Source organism: Eschscholzia californica, unplaced genomic scaffold, assembly GCF_041429995.1.
Source record: "Eschscholzia californica isolate CP2 unplaced genomic scaffold, dmEscCali1.0.p SCAF_3, whole genome shotgun sequence".
Lineage (NCBI taxonomy): Eukaryota > Viridiplantae > Streptophyta > Magnoliopsida > Ranunculales > Papaveraceae > Eschscholzia > Eschscholzia californica.
Window position 1 is genome coordinate 42,891,632 of NW_028238420.1, and position 23,581 is coordinate 42,915,212.

At 36.8% G+C, this 23,581-nt stretch overlaps 1 protein-coding gene across 1 annotated transcript; it reads right to left on the minus strand.

Moving 5' to 3' along the window:
• Positions 1-12,767: 12,767 nt before the first annotated feature.
• LOC147550529 (glucan endo-1,3-beta-glucosidase 14-like) lies at positions 12,768-14,810 on the minus strand. The gene is made up of 3 exons (XM_086669463.1): positions 14,615-14,810; positions 13,327-14,357; positions 12,768-13,050 (listed from the first exon to the last, which is right to left on the minus strand). Exons 1-3 carry the CDS (start codon positions 14,679-14,681, stop codon positions 12,964-12,966), a joined length of 1,185 nt encoding a protein of 394 aa, XP_086525589.1. The 5' UTR covers positions 14,682-14,810; the 3' UTR covers positions 12,768-12,963.
• Positions 14,811-23,581: the final 8,771 nt, after the last annotated feature.

Here is a 23,581-nt window from a genome sequence, read left to right on the forward strand (position 1 = left end):
GAAGAAGTATCGACCAACATTTCTGTGCAGTGCTGACTTCTTTATCCGGGGCTAACTTGTCTGTTTAATACACTTGTATTTTCTTGTCGCCTTGGGTTTTGAAGATGAATGGGTCAGTCTCATTCTTAATTCGGTTCCCGGGCTTGGCCCGCTGATCGTTGATTTTTAGGGGTGCTCTTGATGACGGGTTTTGGCTCATACAACAGTATAAACGTTCACTCCTCTCATTGGGTTATCGATTCTGGTGCTGCAAATTTTATGTTATTATTTACCTCGCTTTTCTCATTATTTTACCGGTCCACCGAACTATTTCGTCCGTCTACCGGATGGTTCTCGTATTCAAGTACTTCATATTGGTATAATATTTTTTCTTCTTCACAATGTTTTACACATTTCGGAATTTAAAATCAATTTAATTTATGTATCCCAAATCACTAATTCTCTTCGATGTCTTATAATATTTGATTTCGCTTCTTGTATATTTCAGGACCCATTGACGAAAACGAGGATTGAACTTGGTGATCTTCATTAAGGACTTTACTTTCTACGCACGGATCTTGGGATTTGTTCTCTTTTAGTTTCAGTTGTTTCTCATCTTTGTTTATCAACGCGAGCACACAAAAATCGCCTTTTTCTATACATTTTTTTCGTGCAAGTAATGATCAACCATAAACTAGCAGAAATGAACTACTTTTGGTCTTGTACGTGTTTTAAGGTCCTCGCCTCAACACCAAAGAAGTGTTATAAGCCCATCACTTTTTGTGAAATAATTTTTGAGTCTATAGACCAAAAATAGGGTCCTAATAGGAGATTTAATCCTCTATAATCCTAAAAAGGATTTCAAAACCTAAATAATAATTTAAATGGATATCTAGTCCTTTTGGTCTCATCTAGAGAGAAAATACAAATCCATATGATACATATTAAAGATTTAATACCTATATTAACCTTCTTTAATATCAAAACGTGATTTACATTCTAAACTGTTAAAGATATTTTTTCCATTTTTATCTCAACTTTCTCTCTCCAATCACGTTTGAATTGTAACTAACTACTATGTTGATAATATTCCGTAACTGAAATCCGGTAACTTTCCATCTCTCTCTCTAAAAACGAAATCTTCATTAAACATAAATTAAACTCACCACCAGCTGTTAAAAATTCCATTGTTTAATATTCAATCAAGAGCTTTCATCAAAACCTCCATTGTTATTTAGGTTTTATACTGTTTATCTCTTTATTCTAGCCATTGTTATTCAGGTTTAAAATCTTATCTTTATTGCTTTATAGGTTAAAGATTCATATAGAATCGTTGAAAACATCAAATCTTGATTTAGGTCTTTCTTTTCTTGTTTTCCATTTCAATAACTTTGAATCTGTTTTGCTGTAATCTTAACTACCTTCGAATGGAAGATTTATATTTTCTCTCTCTAAAACTTTCATAACTCTTTAAGATCTTTGATGTTTATTTCTTATTTAATGATTTGTTCAATGTTAGTATGTTATTTCTCCTTCCAATGTTCATTGTATATTTCTTCAGATCTACGTTAAATCCTCTTCTTTTTTTGTTTTTTTTGCAGATCAGAATCATCTGTCCGTACAGTTCTTGATCTTTTGTGATTATCCACACTTATTCCTATAACAGAATATAAAGTACAGGTACTTTACGATAACTTTTCATGTTTTCTGATAAAATTTGCTAATAATATCTTGATGTTTATCCTTTCTGATTCTTGTAACAGAATAAAAATTACAGTTACGTTAAGATAAATTACCATACTTTCTGATACAATCTGCATACATTTCACGTAAGATGATAGTATTAATGATCAAAGGTTCGTAAAGTATGAAAAATTTATCCAACATTACACGTCCTTTTTTTACCAGAACAGTGGCCATGACAAGCATATGAAACTTCTCTTAACCTAATAAACAATTGTACTTTTTCATGCATTATACATAATTTATTGATCTGTACCTGTTATTTATGATCCATCTCATTTGTTTTTTATTAAATGTTTCATTATTAATGTATGTAAATTTGATTATAATTTTTTTAACTAATACATATGTTTTTTTTTTCTTGTAGTAAACCAGCACTGATGGAATTTCTTACACAATCATCACAAACTATAGAAGTATAAATTACGATGAAGAAGATTGTTTCTATGATCCTGTTTGGACAACGAAGTCTTACGTGAAGACTTACAAGGAACATATAAACCCTGCCCCTAACTTCGATGAACCATGTACATTTAATGAAGAGTCAAAAACACTACCATGTTTGATTCGCCGTAAACCTGGAAGACCAAAGACAGTAAGGATCGAGAGCTCGGGCAACATTCTGACGGAGTTTGTTTTTAAGTTACCTAGTCTACTATGTTCTTTTCATTTACAATAAAACACAGATTACTGTTCAATAAAATTTCCTTTCAGTCGTACAAAGGTTGTGTTATTTTCTATACAGTATACATAATTTATGATAAATCACATACTTTATAACAAAAAACATGATTTCAGATTTACATTTCCTAACAAGTTACTATAAGTTATGGTACATAATGGATAATCTAAGTATTCAATGGTACATAATGGATTCAATGGTACATAATGGATTCAATGGTACATTTCCTAACATGACATAAAAAACAAGTAATTTATGTCAGAAAATAATCTAAGTATTCAATTGTACATAATGGATGACACACACGCATATGATAAATTACGTTGTATACATGACAAATGATGGTTTCCTCGTCATAAATAACACATAATTTACGAACTTGTTTCATAATTTGTATTCGATGTGTGTTTATGTATGGGTAAAAAAAGAAAATTAAGTGAGAGAAAGTTGATATATATGTTTTGAAATTTAACCCCCAAATCACGCTAATTGATCTCAGAAAATATACTCTTTCCAAATCTGAAAATTAAGTGAGAGAAAGTGATATATAGATTTGGTTTCCAAATCTGAAAGGATGAGAGAGAAAATCTGTTTTGGAAAATATCCGTTTTCCAAATCTGTTTTGAAAAATCTGTTTTGGAAAATATCCTTGATCCGTTACTTCCTATTAAATCTTTTCAGTTTGTAACCTAAATATCTCCCCCAAATCACGCCCCCTGGTTTGGGAAACTTTCCGGATTCATTCCAAAATTTAACAACCCCGGATTTTTTAGACTAGGGACATGGAGGGTATTTATCAATAAAGTATGAGTTATTTATGCTCTTATTGTAAAAGGACTAAATGTCCATATTTTGGGAAGATTGGTCTATATACCTATTATGAAAATGATTTTGGTCTATATACCCATGGACTCTTTGTGAAATACCGTTTTGAAAAACATTTCGGTACATACTGCACAAGCAGAACAAATTGCACCCTAAAACTTACAATTTTCAAATAAGTTTGTGTTAATAATTCGTTTGAGTAAAGACAAAACGTATAAAAATATGGTTGGTATATCACCCAATTTTGGATGGTTACAAGAATTACTATGAGGTGAATTGAAAATTGGTGATCATCTCCACGTAAGCCCCAAATATCTCTTAGACATGTAGTTGGTATAAGTTCATATGCATTTCATCAATATACAGTCAGATCGTGGCATTACGGAATTTGTAGCATTTCAATAGCATTAAAATTTACCCAAATGGAAAGCGTATGACACGGTTAGGTGGTCTTCTCTATTGAAAGTACTTCAGAAATTCAATCTTCCTTCTCGATTCATAGAGTGGGTACGGACGTGTATAACTACTTCGAGATTCTCGATCCTCATTAATGGGGAATCCCATGGCTTCTTTCCTGGTAAGAAGGGGTTGCAACAAGGATGTCCCATCTCTCCCTATCTGTTCGTTATGATTATGGAGGTTTTTGCTTCTTTAATTCAGAAGGAAGAGATTGCTGGTCGGTTTAAGCTTCATCCTAAATGTCGTAATCCAAAGGTTACTCATCTATGTTTTGCTGATGACCTTATGGTATTCTTTAAAGGAAATTCAGAGTCTGCGACTGCACTCAAGAATGTCTTAGTGCTCCTCCATCAGTCAACTGGTCTTCAGGTCAATATTAATAAAAGTACTATTTTCTATGCAGGAGTGACCTCTAATACTAAATCTGAAATAAGAAACATTCTTGAATTCAGTGATGGTATCTGGCCTATAAAGTACCTTGGACTTCCGCTTGTTTCCACGAGATTGTCACATAAAGACTGTATACCTCTTCTTGATAAACTACGACATCGGGTGAAGTCCTGGAATTCTCGATTCTTATCTTTTGCAGGGAGGGTACTGCTTATTAGAGTTGTTCTTCATAGCATGCTTCTGTATTGGGCAGCGGTTTTTGTGATCCCTAAGAGAACAATAAATGAAATTAAGTCAATATTCGGTAGTTTTCTGTGGACAGGAGCAGATCTACACCGGAATCATGCGGCAATTAAATGGGACGTGGTCTGTCTGCCTACGGAGGAAGGAGGCTTGGGAATTCGATGTATTGAAACCATCTTTGAAACAGAAAATATGCGACATATATGGGATGTGGTGAGTCAGAATAATACTCTATGGGTTCAATGGGTTACTAATAATCTCATAAAGCGTCAAGAGTTTTGGACAATGGATATACCTCGTGAATGTTTGTGGTGTTGGAGGCAAATTCTTAGTAGCCGAGAAAAAGCTAAGCTGTTGACTACTACTATTATTGGGAACGGTTTAGCTACAAAGTTTTGGGAAGATATTTGGCACCCAAGAGAATTGCTTCAAGATGACACTACTGTCAATTTCAGGTTCGACCCTTATCTTCATCCTAAAGCAACAGCTGCAAACTTTCTAGGTACTCACGGCTGGACGTTTCCCACCTATATCGAATCTTTACTGGGAGATATTGTGACAGAAGCCCGAACCCTATCAGTAGACATGGAGTGCGAAGATGAGAAGATATGGATACCTAGTGACGAAGGGGGGTTCAAACTAAAGGCCACCTATGAGGTCCTACGTCCTCGAGGACCTCCTCTTGACTGGGCGGGACTAGTATGGTTTGTTGGCAATATACCACGTCATAGTTTCATCTCATGGATTGCTTTGCATCGAAGATCGAAAATGAGAATGCGACTTGCTGCGTGGGGGGTGGTTGAAGACCCAAAATGCCCGTTTTGCCAAGTGGAGAATGAAACAGACTTCCATTTACTCTTTGGGTGTGTAGTGACACAACCTATATGGGAGCAACTGCTCCACAAATTGGGTTATGTTCACCAAAGTGTCGATAGCTGGGAATTAGAAATTCAATGGTGTATCTCTCAGTTTAAGGGTGCCTCTTTAAAGAGTCAGTTAGGTCGATTGATTCTAAATGCCTACATCTACCACATCTGGCGAGAGCGAAACAAATATGTTTTTGAAGGAAAGTGCCGACCACAATCAGAAGTGATTCGTGAGATCAATGAAGAAATTATTATTAAAATTAGCAATGGTACAAAGCGGATAGAAGCTAGCATAGAGACCAGCGACACTATGGAAAGGTGGAATTTGAGTCTGAATGTATCCCACCCAAAGTATACTGCTATTAGGTGGATTGGGCCAAACCAAGGAACTTTTCTTCTCAACACAGATGGGTCTTTGGATACAGACAGTGCGGGTTATGGAGCAATCGTTCGAGATCCAACATGTCAGATTTTAGCGGCAGCCACGGCAACGACAACTAAAGGAACAATCTTCTTGCATGAGCTCCAAGGAGTGGAATTGGGACATCGAATTGCTAAGGACCAGGGCCTAGACAACGTGGAAATAAGATTGGATTCGAAAAATGTTACTTCTTTACTCACTTGAATCTCCCTTTATCTCACTCTTGAATCTCCCTTTATCTCACTCTTGAATCTCCCTTGAGTCTTCTTCCTGTCTACAAGTGAATGAATGAATGAAACAGGGGAGGGGCGTTAACTATTTATATAGATATGCTGCCCAAACAATTGAATCCAAATATATACTGGCTGAATTTAATTAGAAAGTGGAAATAGAATAGGAATCCTTTTCCTAATAAGTCTCCGAACCTCCTCTTTATCTTACCTACTTACTTTCTTTTATTAATTTTACAAATAGATTAGGAATCCTAATGAAATAGGATTGTCAGAAAAATAGAAACAACAAGAATACCTATATTCTTGCCATAGGCAGCCCTGACCGCAAGAAGGCAAAGGCAGTCAGAGTACCTTTGAGTTGGGCTAATGTGTAGGTAGAGTATAAGGTTGGAATCAAAATTTTATAGAGCCTGGATTTTGAAGCTGAATTCTAATGCTTTTTGGCAGGCCTCTAGCAAAACTGGAGTTGCCTTGTTTCGCTTAATATAATATGACAAAACGGTGTCGATGTAAAACTTTCTTATGAACAAGTTTTGGCGCTGTAATATTATAAAGAAAAATGCTGAAAGGCCCGAAAAAATGGGTCAACCACAGGCCGAAAATCGACTTGGCCTGCTCCAATTGGACAGATCCTAGTGAGAGATAAACAACACGTCCAATGGAAATCGGCCACGTCTGCTTTCGCCATGGGGCCGGCCTACTTTTCCGGGTCGTTTAGAATCAGTGTCATAAAAGAGTTTTAGGAAAGAACTTGAATAACTTCCTGTTACAAAACTAACTGAAATGTGATCATCAATTTACTTTGATTTTTTTCTTTTCTTTTCTTTTGAGTGACAATACTTAAAAAGAATTGTGCTCAATGTATACAAACTCGGTAATTGTGAAGAGGTGAATCACCTCTTGAATTAAGTTTGAATATACTCGAATGAAAGAGAGAGAGAGAGAGAGAGAGAGAGAGAGAGAGAGAGAGACAGACAGACAGAAACCGTGCGAAGGAGATAGAGGGAGAGATGAGAAAATATTTCTCTGTGTGTTTATTCATGAACTATACATGGGTATTTATAGGTTTACATGTAGTTATCAACTAAGAACAGATAACATAAAATCTAATCAAATCTTATCTACGCTTTATCACACAAAATAACAACTTTCCACTATGAAACCCTAAACCTAATCTGGGCGGTTTGTGTTTTCAGTTGCGGGCCTCATTGCTTCATTCGGCTGGGCCTCATGGCTTCACTCGGTTTGGCCTAGTGGTGTGCCTTAATAGTAAGGAACCACAAACTTTAGTGATTTCACATTTTAATTACCAATATAGCAAGCAAAAGATCAATAAAAATGAACAATGAGCTTCCCATTTCATTCATATCTTGATGCTAAAGTGACAAGTAACACAATAAGAACACCATAGAATACGAGTTTTGATCTTGTATGCCCTGTACGGAAGTGCAAAGTAAATGTTAATTATGAAAACAAACTCAAACAAAAAATTAAAATCAGAACTAGTACCCTCCTGCAGCATGTAAATCAGCAGAAGGTGCATTAATCTGAGCTTCAAACATATTAGGGAAAACACCTCGAGAATGTGCACTAAAAATCTGAATCAAATTAGTTAAATATATTCAATTAATGGCGTTATAAACGTTTTTTTACTCCACTGAGAAGAACTTTGGAGAGTTATTCATTGTTATCTCGACCCAAAACTTCGTTACCGCCAACAATTCCACGGATATGTTTATCGGGAAGATGTGGTAGTACATTTTTTTGACCCATCTTGTAGCTCTATCTTCATACAAACTCATGTCTTTTTCTTCTCCGTTACATTTTCTGAAACAAATACCATTGAATTTTCGAGCTTGAATGTGTCTATGTGCAAAGTACAATGTTAACGTAAAGAGAAACTCAAACCACAAAGAAATAAACTTTTTTGAGGTCACGAGAAACTATAAACCCGTGAGAGACGTCTAATATTTCATCTAAATAAACAAACTCCCTACTAACATTTCTATTAAGGATACACAGGGCCACAAGCCCACTCGACCTAACTCGGTAACATCAAACCCTAATCGTTTTGATTAAGGAAACCTATGATTTCATGTGAAGATTGTTGTAATAAGTATAGATAAGGATTCTAATATCTTTGATTTAATCTTTGGTTAGATGATAAGTCTTTGTAAAACTATAAATACCCGTGTAATCAATGAAGTAATACACAGAGAAGTATTTTCTCAAACCACTCTCTCTCTTTGTCGTTCTCTCTCTTATTCTCGGTTTCTAGTTTTTTCTTTCTCTCTCTCTCTCCCTCATTCAATTATAATCACAGTCATAATCAAAAGGTGAATTAGCTCTTCACATGGTATAAGATCTGAGTTCGGTGTAAAAAAACAAGTACTATTATATATTGTTTTCCTAATGGCAACTCACGCAGATGCTACATCCTTTCAATATACTCGTGGTACACCACCTCATTCTAATCCTATAGATGTTTATGATTCTTGCTCACCTACTGCGGTTCTCATAACTCCATTAATTACCTGATATAACTATGCCTCTTGGCCAAGAGCTATGAAGATGGCACATCGTGCTAAAGACAAGTTAGGGTTCATTGATGGTTCCCTTCCCAAACCCTCTTCCGCTTCTGAATTACACTAATGGGGAAAGGTGTAATGATCTTGTCGATAGTTGGATTATCAACTCCACTGCTCAAGACATTCGTTCTTTTCTTCTCTACGATGGTAATGCAACCGAAATATGACGTAATCTTCATGATACATTCTTTCAAACGAATGCGCCAAAAATTTATCAGTTAAAAAGAGTTATTTCTTCCTTCAAGCAAGAAGGAACCGATGTTTCTTTTTACTTTACTCATCTTAACTCTCTCCAAGATGAACTCTAATCACTATTAGCTGTTGATCCATGTATTCGTGGACATGGAAAGTCGATCAAACGATGTTCCTTCAAGGACTCCATGATCATTTTTCAGGAGCCAAATCTTTCTCATGGATCATTTTCCATATATCCTTTATTTGCACTCTCTTGTTAAACAAGAAGAGATTTAACAGAACATTATGGCGGCTACAACTAATGCTCCTGAAGCGACAGCAGTTACCGTCGGTTAAACCGACTGCAATCAGCCGGAACGAGTTGGCCGTCAACGTCAAAAGCATTTTCGGCCTTACTGTGATTATTTCCCCACCCACAACCATGTTTGGGCGCAATGCTTTCAGCTCCACCGTTACCCGGGCCCAGCAAGCCGATCAGCGAGACGACGACCCAACAGACAACCTATTTCGCTTGCTGCTGCTATAGACGCTGCCAACTAGGGGGTGCTTCCAGCCACTTCATTATCCCAAGAGAAATACCAAGGTTTCTTAAATCTATTGCACTAGCAGCGAAACTCTATGGGCATTGCCGGCCATAACCAAGGACGAATCGAACCAAGAATCAACCTTACAGGTGTGAGGGGTCGAGTTTGAAGGTCAAGAAGTCAAGAGGACCGGGTCGTTGACCGGAAATCAAACCTTCACCTGTTAATATTTTCATGGGCACCAACGATCTTTAGCGTAACCTGTGACAAGAGACAAAACACACGTCACCGTAAGATCTCTCGGACACCTGTATGGTGCCGACCCAAGGGGGCTCCTATGATCAAGTCAGTAAACTAGGAAAATATTGAATACGAATAATAAATCAGAGTTTGAGCTATCGGGTTAAATATGTTATCTCAGCAAGACGATCATTGGGAGAGAAGGTGAAACAACCGGGTGTATGCTTGCCTAATTCTCTAGTCGTCGAGTGAGATAAAGTGCTAGCACTCTTTGGTCGTTAACAGTGAGAAAGGTCAGTCGCCTTCCCTTTATCAAGTGGTCGTCAGGAAAAAGAAAGATAAGTCGTCTTCTTTGATCGGGTGATCGTTTGAAGAGAGAAAGATCAGTCGTCTTCCTTGATCAGGTGATCGTCTAGAGTGAAAAAGATCAGTCGCCTTCCTTTATCAGGTGATCCTCTAGAGAGAGAAAGATCGTAGCAGTCGTCAGTTGCTTGATCAAGTGGTTTAGATGATCGACGTGAGATAAAGTAATTGGTTGATTGCGGGAGAGTTGGATGTCTTTTAGTCGATAATCCGATGATCTTATATAGTGTTTCGTGGTCCATTGTCTATCTTGATCAACTGTCAACTTGTGGTGGGTTGTCGTTTTGAATGTGGTAACGCCTGGACATAAATGCAGATACCGTAACTCCCATCCAATGAATATATTGACGATATTCTTTGCCAACTGTTATCTTCGATAACAGTAACGCCTCAACGGGTATATGGGAAGAAATATCGACCAACATTTCTAAGCTGGGCTGACTTCTTTATCCGGGGCTGACTTGTCTATTTAATACACTTTTATTTTCTTGTCGCCTTGGGTTCTTGAAGATGAATGGATCGGGCCGATTATTCATTCGGTTCTTGTGTCTTTGAGGACCCATTGACAAAAACGAGGATTGAACTTGGTGATCTTCATTAAGGACTCTACTTTCTACGCACGGATCTTAGGATTTGTTCTTTTTCAGATTCAGTTGTTTCTCATCTTTGTTTATCAAAGCGAGCACACAAAAATCGTCTTTTTCTATACATTTTTTTCGTGCAAGTAATGATCAACCATAAACTAGCAGAAATGAACTACTTTTGGTCTTGTACGTGTTTTAAGGTCCTCGCTTCAACACCAAATAAGTGTGATAAGCCCATCACTTTTTGTGAAATAACGTTTTGAAAAACGTTTCGGTACATACTGCACAAGCAGAACAAATTGCACCCTAAAACTTACAATTTTCAAATAAGTTCGTGTTAATAATTCGTTTGAGTAAAGACAAAACGTATAAAAATATGGTTGGTAAATCACCCAAGTTTGATGGTTTACAAGAATTACTATGAGGTGAATTGAAAATTGGTGATCATCTCCACGTAAGCCCCAAAGATATCGTAGACACGTAGTTGTATAAGTTCATATGCATTTCATCAATATACAGTCAGATCGTGGCATTATGCGAAATTCTATTTGTAGCATTTCAATAGCATTAAAATTTACGCAAATGGACTTGTAGTCAAGTTGCTTCTCCATTCCTCTGTGATAGCAAGATGATGTGAGTATGAACCACGAGGGTTATAATTTATTCTCTAGAGGTGTTTATGTATAATTTATTTCATCTTTTCATCCTTATGTATCAACTCTGTATGAGGTTGCAATGAATCTAAATAAAATGTAGAAGATTGTACTACTTGTGCTTACAACAAATTTCATCACAAGACATAGAAGCAAAAACTCCAACAAGAAAATCAATCAAACCAAATTTTGTTCTTAGTATTAAAAAAATCACTAGTAAACACCAATATTGAAACTCAAAAAAGAAAAGAAAAGAAACACTTTGGCCCTTGGCCTCCCTGATCTAAAACAAGAAACAGTTGCATAATCTATAGGAAGAAAGCTAATGTTGCCATGGATAATAAAGTAAAAAGTAATGTAGCGCCCGTGAGTGATGATGATGACGACGCAGAGTTTCCATGTCTACTAGTAGGTCCCTCAGTCGGTGAGAACGAAGAACTAATAGTAGTATGTGTTGAAGGAGGGATTGTTGGGTTTCCTGATGGTGGAGTTGTGGTGAAGGAAGGTACAACAAAGGTGGTGGTGGAGGGTGGAGTGGCGATGGTGGAAGGTGGAGTGGTGGTGGCGGAGGAAGGTACATCAACGGTGGTGGAGGGAGGAGTAGCGGTGGTGGGGGGTGGAGGAGTGGCTGTGGTGGAAGGTGGTGTAAATGTGGCGGAGGGTGTAGCTGCGGTGGTGGGTGGAGGAGTGGAAGTAGTGGTGCGGTTGATACCATTAACATTAATGAATAACTTTTGGCCAAACATACAATGTTCACCAACAGTACATATGTAGAAGTGAGCACCGGCTGTGTTGAGACGAATAGTCGAAGGACTAGTACTTAAAATTGAACCACCGATTGGGATAGACTTAGTGTTGCAAGCATCATAAGCAGCCTTTGAAACTTCAGCAACAGTGTGGACTCCTGGAAAGTTGAATAGTAGAGTGTCTCCGACGACAAAGTTCTTGGAGGAAGCCCAAGTAGAATAATAATCAGATGATGAAGGGATAGTCCATCCCATGTCTTCTCCAACTGTGTGTGTTGTACTACCACTGCTCTTACCAATTGCAAATTGTAGCAGAGCTGCTACAAGGACCAAATACCCAAACACAATTCTCATTCGATTAGCCATCTCTCTCTTCTTCTCTTGAATCTCTCTAGCTCTAGTCTCTCTTTCTCTTCTTGTCTAGAAGTGAATGAATGGATTAATTGAACAGGGGAGGGGCATCCCCTATTTATACAAATATTAGAAACCTAATACTGGTTGAATTTTATTAGCAAGTGGAAACAGAATTGGAATCCTATTCATAATAAGTTTCGGATTTACTTGCTTTCTTTCTTCTGTTGGTTTTACCAATAGATTAGGAATCCTAAAGAAATAGGATAGTCAGAAAAATTGAAACAAGAATAACACCTGTATTATTCCTATAGGCAGCCCCAAGCGCCTTGATTTTAGAGGCAAAGGCACTCGAGTATTTTTGAGTCGGGTCACTGTGTCTAGCCTAGGATAAAACCTAGGGTTGTCCGTCCAAATCAACAATTTAGAGAGCCTGTATGAATTCGAACCAGTTTTGGTGCGCCTCTAGGCAAACTCGAGGTGCCTCGTTTGGCTTAATATAGTATAACAAACCGGTATGATATAAAACTTTCGAAATTGATACTCTGCCCAACCGAACCCCGGCAGGAGTACATGGCCGAGCCATATTTAGAGACACACCCTTGCCAGGATTCGGGCCGGACAGACCATCAGCTCTATAAAAACTTTCTTATAAACAATTTTTGGTGTTTTGGTAAAAGGGTTGTAAGAAAGAACTTGAACAACTTATTGTAATATAATCATCAATTTACAATGCTTTTCTTTTTAGTGACAATACTTACAAGAATGGTGCTCAATGAATAGAAATTTGTAAGAAAATCACAAAATTTAGTGATGTCATGGCCAATTTCCAGTAGGACAAGCAAAGATCAATAAAAACGACCTATGATCTCCCGATTTCATTCATACCCTGGTGCTAAAGTGACAAGTAACAGCGAGTAACAAAATAAGAATACCATGGTATACGACTTTCGAGCTTGCATGTCCTGTTACAATCCTCAGAGTAATTGTTAATATGGAAACATAGTCAAACAACAAATTGAAATCAAAACTAGGTACACTTCTGCAACCAGCTAATACGAGTTTTTGCCCTAAATTTTTTTTTCCGTTAATGAGAACCTATAGACCCATGAAAGATGTGTAATATTTCATCTAATCAACAAACTCACTTATAACATTTACGTCAAGAAAATATATCCTGTATGAAGCACATTTAGTTGTCGAAATATCTAAAGAGTAAATGAGGTTAGTTTACTATATACCTTGAAAGATAAAACCGATGTAGATGCAGATGAATGTTTTAGTCCGGTGAATCCTATGTCGTATGAAATACTCCCGTCAGCTTTAAACAAACCGAAGTTTCTCTCAGAGGTTGGCCCCGGTTTCATGTTCTCATTAAACAAAGCAAATACGTAAGCTTTTACTGGTATCATAGGTCTTAAAGGAGTTCCTTTGTTTTGCATGACCCTTTTTCGCAGATTACGATTATAAGTTCTTGCATTTTTAATAGTCGCCCCAACTTCATTAACGTCTCCGTTAGAAGCCCAACCAGTTTCCGACACTATAACTTCCATTTTATCGAATCCTGCAGCATCTAAAGCAGCATAAGCTGCATCAATCTGAGCTTCAAACATATTATCATAATGGAGATTACTCTTTTGATCAAAGATCCCAGGATTCTTTTCGAATAGAGCATATTTAAGGTCTATATGTTCTGGATCACTGATATAAGCCAAAAACGGGTAAGCGTTAAAGAAGAAAGGCGTATCGATCTGTGAGAAGAACTCTAAGAGTGGTTTCATATATGGCAAAACACTATCTTTGAAAACGCAAGATGATGGAGGGAAGGAATTAGCAAAAACACCTTGAGAATGTGCACTAGAAATCTGAATCAAATTAGTTAAATCAAGTCGGTTAATGGCATTATAAACGTTCTTTACTGCACCAAGAAGAACTCCAGAGAGTTCTTCATCGTTATCTCGACCTAAAACTTCGTTACCCACAGCTATTCCACGGATATGTGTATCGGGAAGATATGGTTGTACGTTTTCTTTTACCCACATTATAGCTCTATCTTCATACAAACTCATATCTTTCAAGAACTCATTTCCAATTCCAATAACAATTTCGATCCCTGAATTCTTTAAGGCTTGTAGGACATTGTGATCTGCATCGTAAATTCGAATGTTTTCTATCTTAGCTTCTTTTAAAAGTGTCACGACTCTTTCGGGTGGAGGGATATTATTGGCAATTTTACCGTAGTTTATTCCGTATGTTCCGGTGAATGCTTCAACTATATCATCATGGAAATGAAAAAAGAGAAACAAATCAAAGTTAAATCCAACTTCCATGAAACAAAAAGATAAACAATAATTTAGACTACTCTGAAACAGAACAAAATAATAAAGATAAAAGTTTTGTTTTTTGAAGAATTCAAATTTTAGAGAGAATGAATAACAAATACAACCCACTTAGCCAATAAACAAAAACCTTAAACATTTTTCTTGAAATGTGGTTACATTTTTCTTGAAATGTGGTTAGAGGTAATACCTGTAAGTTCAGGGGAAATGGTGAAGAAGAGAAGGAAGATGGTGAAGATATGAGAAAAAATAGCCATTTATTTGGACTAATGATGATTGAAAATGAAAAGAGAACTTGATTGTGATCAGGTAATGAGAAATGGGTATATGTCTGAAGATGAAGAAATTGAAGAAGGTTAAAGAATTAGGTTTACGGATTCTTCCTTGCAAAGAGATGACTTAGTAGAAGTTAACTAGTTTTGAAATATACTTTTCTCTTTTCTAAGGTTTATCTTTCTTGATTGATTTGATTAACTTAACTCACTTTTTGGGTTTACTTTCTTGATTTCTCTATGTTCCATAATTAAAACTCAATAACTAGGAGAACAGATTTAGGGTTAATTCCGTTTTGGCCCTCAATTTGTGAACAACTCACCGTTTTGGCCTCCATAAGTGTCTGGCAGATCGATTTGATCTCAATTTCCTGTTTGGCCCCCAATTTTTTTTAGCTTCCCCATTTTACCCTCGTGGCAATTCTGTAATTAAATTGTTTTTCTTTTTATTTGTCCACCTCACCTAGCAATTTCCACATCACTTGTGTCCACCTAAGATATCGTCGGAGAAAGTCTTCACATCACCTGTGTCCACCTAAAATTTCGCCGGAGAAAGTCGACGGTCGGCATCTTTTTCCAGCGACCTCCATTTTTTTTTATTAATCCTTCGCCGGAAACTGTCTGGATCTGAGGAAAAGGGGGAGAGAGAGAAGAGGGGGGAGAAAGAAAAGAAAAGGGAGAGAGAGAGAGAGAGAGAGAGAGAGAGATGAAGAGAGAGAAAGGAGGTGGAGGAGATTGTTGGAGAAGAAGATTAAAAAAAAATGGATGTCACCGGAAAAAGATGTAAGCCGCCCGACTTTCTCCGGCGATATCTTAGGTGCACAGTGCACACAGGTGATGTGGAAATTGCTAGGTGAGATGGACAAATAAAAAAAAAGAACAATTTAATTACAGAATTGCCATGAGGGTAAAATGGGGAAGCTAAAAAAAGATTTGTGGGCAAACAGAAAATTGAGGTCAAATCGAACTGCCGGACACTTATGGGGGCCAAAACGGTGAGTTGGTCACAAATTAGAGTCAAAACGGAATTAACCCATAAATTTAAGTATTATTTTCATTAATGATTTAGATAATGAAATTACTGGCAAACCCTAGAAATAGTATCAATTCCTCTATTGAACAGTTTCAACTCTCTGTATTTGAAAGAAAATGGGTCATTGTTGGACTGTGTACCTATGAGTATCGGCAACCCATGAAAAACGTTCAAATGTACTATCAGAAGTTCTAAAGGTGGCCCATTTTTTATGCCTATTTTTAGACTAATCACCTATTTTTTGCTTAATCAAGATTAGTTACCGATTTCGCGACACAAAATAGATTTTAAGAGTAGTTTTTCAAAAAAAAAATTAATTGGAGAGACTCTTGAGATGATCTCGGGGAGTTTTTTTTTGTTGAAAAGATCTCGGGGAGTTGGGAGTTTAAGAGTATGATGAACTTTATAGGTCACTTCCACTTTGCTGCCTTGCTGGTTTACACTGTTTGATCAAATTAACTACAAAAACAAGCTATCTTGTACACCAAAATTAATAGTTGTAGGCGCTACCGATCTGTTCAGATAACTTGATGTAGAGAACGACTTACCATCGGGCCTCTCAAGTCTGAGCTATTCCATATTTCCATATTAATTGTTCTGAGTATCAAACTCAAACTCCATTACATCTACTGGAAATATCCTAAATGTTATTAACTGCAATAAACTATTGTCATAGATTTACCGGAGATGGTATATGTCCATGGGTAATTTTAAAGGCTCCCCTTTGAATCGAAATGTTGTCGGCGCCTCACTCAATGCAAAATTGGGGAATGTGAGGAAAAGAGGCCCTTTGAATTATCCTAATGTTCAAATGTTATCCTTTCCCTAACATAGTTGAACATTCGGCCTCTTGCCTATTTTAGTTTTTCTAATGGATGAAAGGCTCATTTTCGATTCCAAATTGAACTTTGGCCCACGACGTCGGCATATACATAATAACTGTAAATTATAGAAATGTGTGAAATAGAAGAAAAATATTTTGAGACCTACTCCTTTTCCTCTTATGGAGAGGCAAAGGAAATCATATAACTTTAGCCTTTACATGACCTTGGGTTAATTTGGTTAGGAAATCATTATGGGTCTTCTAATTTGAATTGATACTATAGCTTCTTATTAGGCCCCATCTCTTAACCAATGATTAAAAACCACTAGTTGAGTAATGGTCTTTATCATTATTGTATGGAGAAAACCAAAGATATTTCACCCAAATAGAAGTAATTAGACTTGTTTTTTTTAACATGTCTATTGTATGCCACATACTTCCATTTAGCTTTTTACTTCCTAAAAGTTTCAATAAATTAAAATAAGAGGTGCGGCATTGAGTTGTGATAGTCTCACACAGCTCGCGGAAGCGTCCACATCCTATATTATATGTGCGTTCAAAATTAACTAGTATCTAAGTCTTTGGGTGGGTTCGTTGAGTCTACGCCAAAAATTAAATTTTGTAATTGTTGCGCTTGGGCTTTGGTGTCAAAAGCGGATATGATATCTATTATAATTGCTAATACTTGGGGCGTACAGATGGTATCTGACTCATGCATGATTCATCACCAATGGTGTAGGTTTGTGATAGTTTCACATTACTTGGAGAAACGTCCAGATAACTGCAAAGGCAGGGGGCATTCAAATAGTATGAAAGTTGAAGACGGTTTGTCACCAAAGTTGGTGGGTTGTGATAGCCTCGCGTCGCTCGAGGAAATCTGGACTATATGTGTTTGCTCAATCTTATTAAGTGTCGAGGCCTTTTGCGTGGCTTTGTTGAGTCGCCCAAAAAAAAATCTCTTACACATTGGGGTAGGTTTGAGTATCAAAAACGGGCACAATATCGATAATTGCTAAGACTTAGGCCACTACAGACGGTATCAGAGCCGATAGCAGTTCGTCGTCAAGAGTGTAAGATCGTGATAGCCTCACATCGCTCTCTCTGGGGCTATAGGTGTACGTTCAAGCATATTAGTGTCGAGGTCCTTAGGTGAGATTGTAGAGACTTCTACAAGAAGGAAACCCTCCACATGTGAGACTTTGATCGGTGTATCTAAAGCACTGACAATATCGAGAACTGCTAATACTTGAAGCATTGCATTGTAACACTCTATCCCTTCTTTATTTATCTACCAGAGATGAATTCTAGTAGATCCAATTATTAGTATATGTGGTCGTATCGCTGTTCACATCGATTGCTTGCTCTGACAAAAAAAATGCACCATAAACATAGCTTGGACGTTTATGATTTCCTACATAAGAGACAGATTGATGGAAGACTAAACATGTTCAATATCAACACATCTGGGATCCACTACTAAACATGTCCAGTTTACCAACTCAATTAGTTCATGGTTTTCAGTGATTAGGATAAGTCTTTGTGGTTTTTCAACTTTGAAGTAACAACAATGGTTGGTACTATCATTAGTTGATTAATTAATTGGTCAATACCTGACGATATCGACACAAAAAACCTAGTTCTTTGACGTAATGAGAAAGTAACTCTTAGGAAAGTACTTATTTCACTTAGATTTGTACTTGCCAAATTCTCACTCATAAATTAACACATTATCTTCACCGTGCACTTTCATCAACTATTTTTCAGAAAGTTCCCGAATATAAGTATGTATGAACGTACATATTTTGTCAGTGTCAAATTTTGACTAAGATTGTAAGTGCGTGTAGCGGTTCCAAGTTAAAAAAAAAAAAAAAAACTAAATTGCTTCTTATGTAATTTCTTAGTTTGTTTAACATATTTGACACTGAAATGGAAGAGTATTCAATGTTGGTTTTCAATAGTAAGTGGAATGTCTATGTTTACGAGACTTCGATTTCAATGTTGGGTTTCAATAATAAGTGGAACGTCTATGTTTTATGAGCGGTAATCTCCACTTAATTTTTAGACCATGCATTTAAGAGACAAAATTGGTTGAAGTATATATATGTATATATGCAATTAAATTTGCCACACAATTGAATGCAACCATGTTCACCATGTGGAAATATTCATGCTCTTCTTTATGCAGTAGAACCCAAATGGTTTGTTGTGGACCACATCTCTTAACAATTTCCATTCCTTATTTAAACTTGGACTCTTGGACACTAACAAAGTTTGAAACCAACACTAATCTCCGCCGGACCCGGACACTTCTATCAAATGCGTCACGTGAGGCGATCTATATGCGCGTCACATTGCAGTCATAGGCGCCTTTCAAAGGCTAAAGTTTTAAGGGATGCATATGTATGTAAATGGGGCGCGTACAACAATTATACGAGTGCCTTTAAATCTTCTCCACGAAACACGGGATCTTTAAAAAGATGCTCTTTCTTATAATCTCAACTCTTGGTTGATTTGTAATCAAATCTGAATCCTCTAACTTTGATAGAGTAAATCCTAACCATTAGAAACAAACATGAGAGAACAAATCTTAGTCACTGGGAGGATGGGGAAAGTCGGAAAGATACCGTCCTCCCTTATTATATAGATGAATTCCAAATCTCCCACCAAAACTCACTACCAAGAGGCGAAATTTCTGGAGAGGTCTTTCTTGTTAGGGTCCCTCCTTAAAATAAAAGGACTCCTAGTTAGAATAGGATTTCCCTTATTCCTTGTTTGGGGAAAAAATATAAACTTCTATTTTTTCAAGCCTAAAAAGGAATTCCTATTTCTATTGGTAAACCTCCCTATTTATCTTTTTAAATAGGGAATGAAAGGGAAGAAATTATTCATACTTTCAAGTCAGAAAGTATCCTCCCAGTTGGGAGAGTTACCAGTGAATCCTTTCAGATGATATCCTCATAGATTAGAGAGAGATTAAGATCAGAGAGATGAGAACAGAGAGAGGTCAGAGAAAGAGAGATTTCTGAAGTGGTTCTTTCAAGAGAGATTGAAAGAGAAGAATATTGGTTTGAAGAAAAGAAGATTATTAATCTTGTGAAACAATTTAGTTTGTGTGGAACTTCTTCAAGCTTTGTGGTAATCTAGGATTTGTTCAAATCCTAATGGTAGTAAGAAATCTTTGTATCCCCTTTCTTGTTTGGTTTATCCACCATATGTTTGGTGATGAATTGGTTAATCCCCTAGTGGTTTAGGGAAGAATTGGTTAATCCTCCATTTATTTAGGGAAGAGTTGATCCAAGAGTGTTTCCACACATTTCGAAGAGTTGTTAATCCTCTATTTGTTTAGGGAAGAATTGTTATCCAAGAGTGTTTCTACACATCTTGAACAATTAGTTTATCCACGATAGGTTTGGTGAAGAATTGTGTATCCCATTATTTAATCGTAGTGGAAATTTCTGGACTAAGTCCCGTGATTTTTTACCTTCTATCTTGGAAGGGCTTTTTGCCACGTTAAATAATCTTGGTGTCTCTACTTTTACTTTCGCATGCATTTCCGGGAATGAGTGGTTTTGTTGCCGAATTGGTAGTATTTTTTGGCATAATTAGCAGCCCAAAATATCTTTTAATGCCAAAAGTTTTTATTACTTTTGTTGAATTAAATAAGCTTTAAGCAAGATAAGATACGTGGTACCCACGGGAAGCACACTTCACTAGTGTTCGGCGGTGCCCAGCTATGAACTACAAATGCATAAGTGAGTTGAGCGGAGTGAAGATGTGACTTCTTACCCGCGAAGGCTTGGATCCTCGGCAAATTCATATGCCTGAACAAGTTAATTAGGTTATTTTTCCTAACATTTCAGTGATCACAACCAATACGTTCAATGTCGCAATCAATCTTATTCGCTGATGTATAAGTAAATAATTAGGGATCACACATCTCACTGATTTTTGTTTAATATTACTTTAACTTCATGTAAACTAACATCCCAAAGGTAAATTTTGAACACTCTCTTGCCGCAGTTTGTCAAAACCTCTTCAAATATGCTTAATGTATGTTGGTAAATCATGATCGATTATCCTTTTTTAGTAGGGGCGGAACCAGGATCCACACCCAGCCCTGGCTAGCCTGTAAATGAAAAATCTGGAAAAGAAATGAAAAAGGTAAAAGAAAAGAAAAATAAGGAACAAAATAATGGGGATGGAGGGATTCAAATTCGTGTCCTAATACGCACACATCCAAGGTCAATACCAACTGAGTCGCACTACTTTCTTTGTCAAATATTGCCTTCTAATATAATTATTTGAGAACTAACCCTGGCTGTTCCATCCACAACACAGCCTCCTAATATAGATATTCGTATAGGTCAGCCCTTGCTTTTTAGTGAAATTGCTCCTCCAAAATAACGGTTAGACAAAATTTTGTAGTCAAAACGATCTCTCCAAGGGATAAAGTGCCAAGATACAGAGGATGAGGGTCATCCTGCTTGTCTCTAGGATGACAAACATCTCGAATAATTTCACATTACCTAATTATCTAGCGATATAGAGAATGAGACTCTAAAATAAAAATATGTTAGGAGTTGACTCTCATTATTCATATGGATATCAGTTAAATGGTGTTGTCACTTGTACATGTGACATTTGACCGTTGACCCGCATTATTCATGTAGATATCAGTTTAGTGGTGTTGTCACTTGTACATGTGACATTTGACAATAATACACTTTTTATGTCATCACTTTTTTTTTTTTATTGTTGTGAGCAATTTATGTCATCACTTTCAACTCAAACTCATGTTCTACTTCACAATCGATCACCACTTTGTACTGCCACCGCCACTATTATTTTCATCTTCTCCTTCACCGAGCATCAATGCATCGTCATGACCGTCTTCGTGTTTTCCTTAATCAACCACAACCATCTCCGTCTTCTCCTTCACCTAGCATCAATGCATTATCATCACCATTTTCATGTTTTTTCTTAACTGATCACCACCAACATCATCTTCGTCTTCTCCTTCACTAAACACCATCACCGTCTTTTCCTCCTTCAAACTACAAAAAGACACTGGTACATTTGCAACTGCCAGGGCCGTTACAAATATGTTAAAAACCGTTAGAAACATTTATTTGTAACGGCTCCGGGTCGTGATAACTAATGTTGTAAGTGCTACTCCGTAGGCCTATATTGTAGTGTCACCGACCACCACTATCACCGTCATCTCCATCTCTCCTTCACCGAATACCATCATCACCGTCTTCATATTCTCCTTCATCAAACACCGCCATCTTCTCCTTCACCTATCACCATTTTCATCTTCTCCAAGTAAACGAGTTGTGGACATAACTAAATTAGCAACATTCTTTTTACTCTTCAACCAGCCTCCTTTTTTCGTTGCCTTCCATCCATAATCACCATAGTGTTCTGATGTCGTTCAAGTTCAAACCGTCGTTCTTATCACCCAATTGGATTGAGTGGGCGATTTGGATAATTTTTGTATACCCTTTAGTTTTTAGCATGAATAAAATTAGATAATTGTCATCCCCTTTTAGAATTTGTATAGTGTGGGAATAGATCCACATGATAGAAGGAGTAACTAGCAACCAATAATATAAATATAGATCTTCTCCACTCATTACCAATTGGTTTTGAGTTAGGTGACCATAAACTTAACATATACTAATAGATTTTGATTAGTCTAAAGAACACCACCATGATAGTATGTTGCCTATCCTCATTCTTGATCGAGGTACGTAGTTGGGCAAGCTATAGATGTATCTCTCTTAATTCTGTTCGACTATTTGCTTTGTCTGAAATTCGGCTCGGAGAGTAGTCGGACATAAAATCATTTTTCAAAAGAAACTGAATTCTATTTAGACACAAGGCACTTATTTTTGGTCCACCACCTATGTCTGGCTCTATTTTGGGGTGGTGATGGGACCAACTGAACAAATTGTAAGGACATTTTTATGTCAACATTACATTTAGGAATAGAGTACTCTACCAGTTGAGGAACACTTAAATATTCAGAAACTGTTACCATGTAATATTGTGGAGATGGGTACAAGAAAGAAAAGACAGTTCCACATTATTTTGCTTTTATTTTTTTGCAACATTCATTGTACAAGACAAAACAGTACCACCTTTTTTATCCAAATATATCCTTAAACTAATCTGCATCTATATATTGTTGGAAGGGCTCAATTATGAAAATACTGGGTTAATTCCTATTTGGCTTCTAATTTGTTACTGACGTAAAGATTTAGCTCTTATATTTGTCACGTATCTCAATTATGATTCCAAGGCTATGATTTTGTTAATCAAACTTAACGATCAATATATTTTTTTTCTTTTTTCTATTATTAATTTTAAAAGGTTTACTTCCTTGATTTCTATTTTCTCTTTCATGGAAAAAGTTGTCGGTTGGCTGACCACCCGGCTCCGCCTACGGCCTACCAACAACATTAATTCAAAAGGAAAATAAAAAACTTTCTTTTCAATCTCTCTATTCTACCACCATCTTCATCAACCATCATCTTCTTTTTTTCTCTCTTTCTAGTCAAAGATCGGGACTGAACAAATCTTCTTCATTGAACATATATGTTTCACTAAAATGGATGTTCTATTTCACTAAATAAATCTACAAACCACCAAAACTCACTAAAGCTGGTAATAATACCAACTTGGGTAATCAAAAGCTTGGTAACAAGGAGAGAGTGAGATAGAGATCAAACAAATGCTTTTAATTCTTTAGTTGAATGTCTCCCAGGCTAAATTGTTGTGGTGGCTAGATTGGACCCTATACAATTATTGGGGTCAAATTTTCTAGTTTGTCTCAAATTGGGGGGCCAAATTAAAGTTTACCCTAGACTATTTGGATTGTGGATATCTCGACACTATCTTTCACTTTTGAGTAGTTGGGTATGAACTTATCTTTACATAGACCCTGCAAGATACAGGGGGTTTCAATTGGTTTAGATAAAAGAGATGAAATGGGGTGATTATGTGATTACATACTTATTTATCTTA